The 1,945-nt window shown below is 62.3% G+C and overlaps 1 protein-coding gene across 1 annotated transcript; it reads right to left on the bottom strand.

Annotated features, from left to right (window-relative positions):
• Positions 1–185: 185 nt before the first annotated feature.
• On the bottom strand, positions 186–500 carry AURANDRAFT_35083 (hypothetical protein; the record flags this gene model as incomplete). The annotated part of the gene is made up of 1 exon (XM_009044445.1): positions 186–500. A coding segment is annotated over one exon (315 nt), but the record flags the coding sequence as incomplete, so codon positions are not given.
• Positions 501–1,945: the final 1,445 nt, after the last annotated feature.

The raw sequence follows: 1,945 nt of genomic DNA, 5'->3' as shown, positions 1-1,945 counted from the left end.
TCACTGTTGTACCAGCCGACGAATGAGCGCGCAGACAGGACACCATCGAGGCCCGTCCCGGGCAGCTCGAGCGCTGCTTCGCCGCGTGCCCCGCACGCGACGACGACGCTGTCAAAGGACGCGCGTAGAGTGGCGAGCGACACAACGTGCGGTCCTCCCAACGCCTGCCGAGGCCCGAAGCCGCCCTCTGAGACGTCCGCGTTGGAGCCGACGACCAAGTTTCCCACGAAAGAGAACTTCGGCGACGATGCCACCGATTCAAAGTCTCGGGCGACGCTCTTCACCTCCGGGTGATCTGGAGCGACGCCGGATCGCACCAGTCCGAACGGCGTCGGCCATCGGTCCACCATCACCACCTCCACATCCGGCCGCGCTTTCATCAGGAATTTGGCACTGTAAAACCCGCCAGGACCGGACCCGATGATACACACGCGCGGCGCATGCCTTACGGGGGCGGATGTGACATACGATCGTAGAGAGCGCGCACCGAGGCGACGCATAGCCCGGGTCCTGCGGGACCGCGCGGTCGGGGTGACGCGGGCCGGGAGCCGGGAGCGCGACGGTGTCGGCGGCGGGACCTCGTGGAGCGCGGCGCGCGGTCGGGGGTGAGGGTGCCGCGGGCCGAGCGCGACGGTGTCGGCGGCGACTGTAACACCGAAACATCGAGCTGGCAGACTGAGGGGTAAGCCTGACTGCGCAAACATCCCCATCCACAGGGACTACCGTACCCGACTCTACGGTGACCACATCGCCTAGAGCACTAGAGCATTAAAGGAGAGCATCGTGACGCACTCACTTAGCTCATCCGAGGACGCCGGTCCCCCCTCACAAAGGTTAATCTAGGACAGCTCGCGTCGGCGAAACGGCGCCACGGGGCGCGCGAGCATGCCCCCAAGCGCCAAAGCAACAGCAGCCATTGAAATTAAAAATAACATGAAGCCACGATGAAGGCCAACGGTTGTCAGCCGCGAGTTCAGCCGTCCTGCACAACGCTTCTGCTCGTGCATCGATGCAGCGATGCTAAGATTTGGCGCTGCGCTCGATCTGTGGACCGTGCCGCGCCTCGGGGCCCGCAGCGAATCGCTCGGGAAACGCCATCGGTCGAAGGCGACCAACTTAGCTCGCGTCGGGGCAGCCCATGGATGATGAGAACGGCCATTGACGGTGAACGGCGGTCGATGGGGGGCCAACCTCGTACCAGGGGTCGAGCTGGCAGCGAGAGTGGGAGGTGACATCCCCTCGATTGTCCTTCTCGACTGGCCCGGCAAGGACTGCGCTGCCAGCTCGGAACATGCGTTCCGCGGTCAGCGCCGTGGCATTCGCGACGCTCGCGCCTCTCGGAGTCGATGAGGTGATCTCGATCAAATCGACTCGAGCCGGAAAGCTGCCGCGAACGCATCTGATCGCCCTCATGACGAACGATTCCCGACGCTCTGTGGCTCGAATTTGACTCAAAATCGGGTCAGGGGAAGCTGCCGCGCCTCGTCCCACCCCCTGAAGCGGTCCGTTTGCATCGCCTCACAATCGTCCGGATGTCGCGTCTTCGCATGTGCCTCGTCCATATGTTTGCGGACCTCAAAGCTGCTGGGATCGTTGCACATCGCTGCATATTCGCGGAGCGCGGGATGTCCAACCAGTTGACGAAGCATCGGCAGCTGACGAATGCGCTCGGATAGCTTCACGTTGTCGTCATGTTATTTTTAATTTCAATGGCCACCATTGCTCTGGCGTCCGTGATTTTTCTCGCCGGCCTGGGGCGCCGCGCGCCGCCGTCAGACACCTCAGAAATAAAAAGTTACGTCCGTCAGTACTCCCGGAATCCGAGATAACATACGGGGTACGTCCGAGCTACTTATATGCACTAGAGGACGTGGCTAGGGGGGGGGGGGGGGGGGGGTCATTAAACTTACCCCCCTAAATTTAACTCAACTTTTTGTGCCCCGCT

Source organism: Aureococcus anophagefferens (genome assembly GCF_000186865.1).
Source record: "Aureococcus anophagefferens unplaced genomic scaffold AURANscaffold_325, whole genome shotgun sequence".
NCBI lineage: Eukaryota > Pelagophyceae > Pelagomonadales > Pelagomonadaceae > Aureococcus > Aureococcus anophagefferens.
This window is presented reverse-complemented; position numbering and strand designations above follow the sequence as displayed.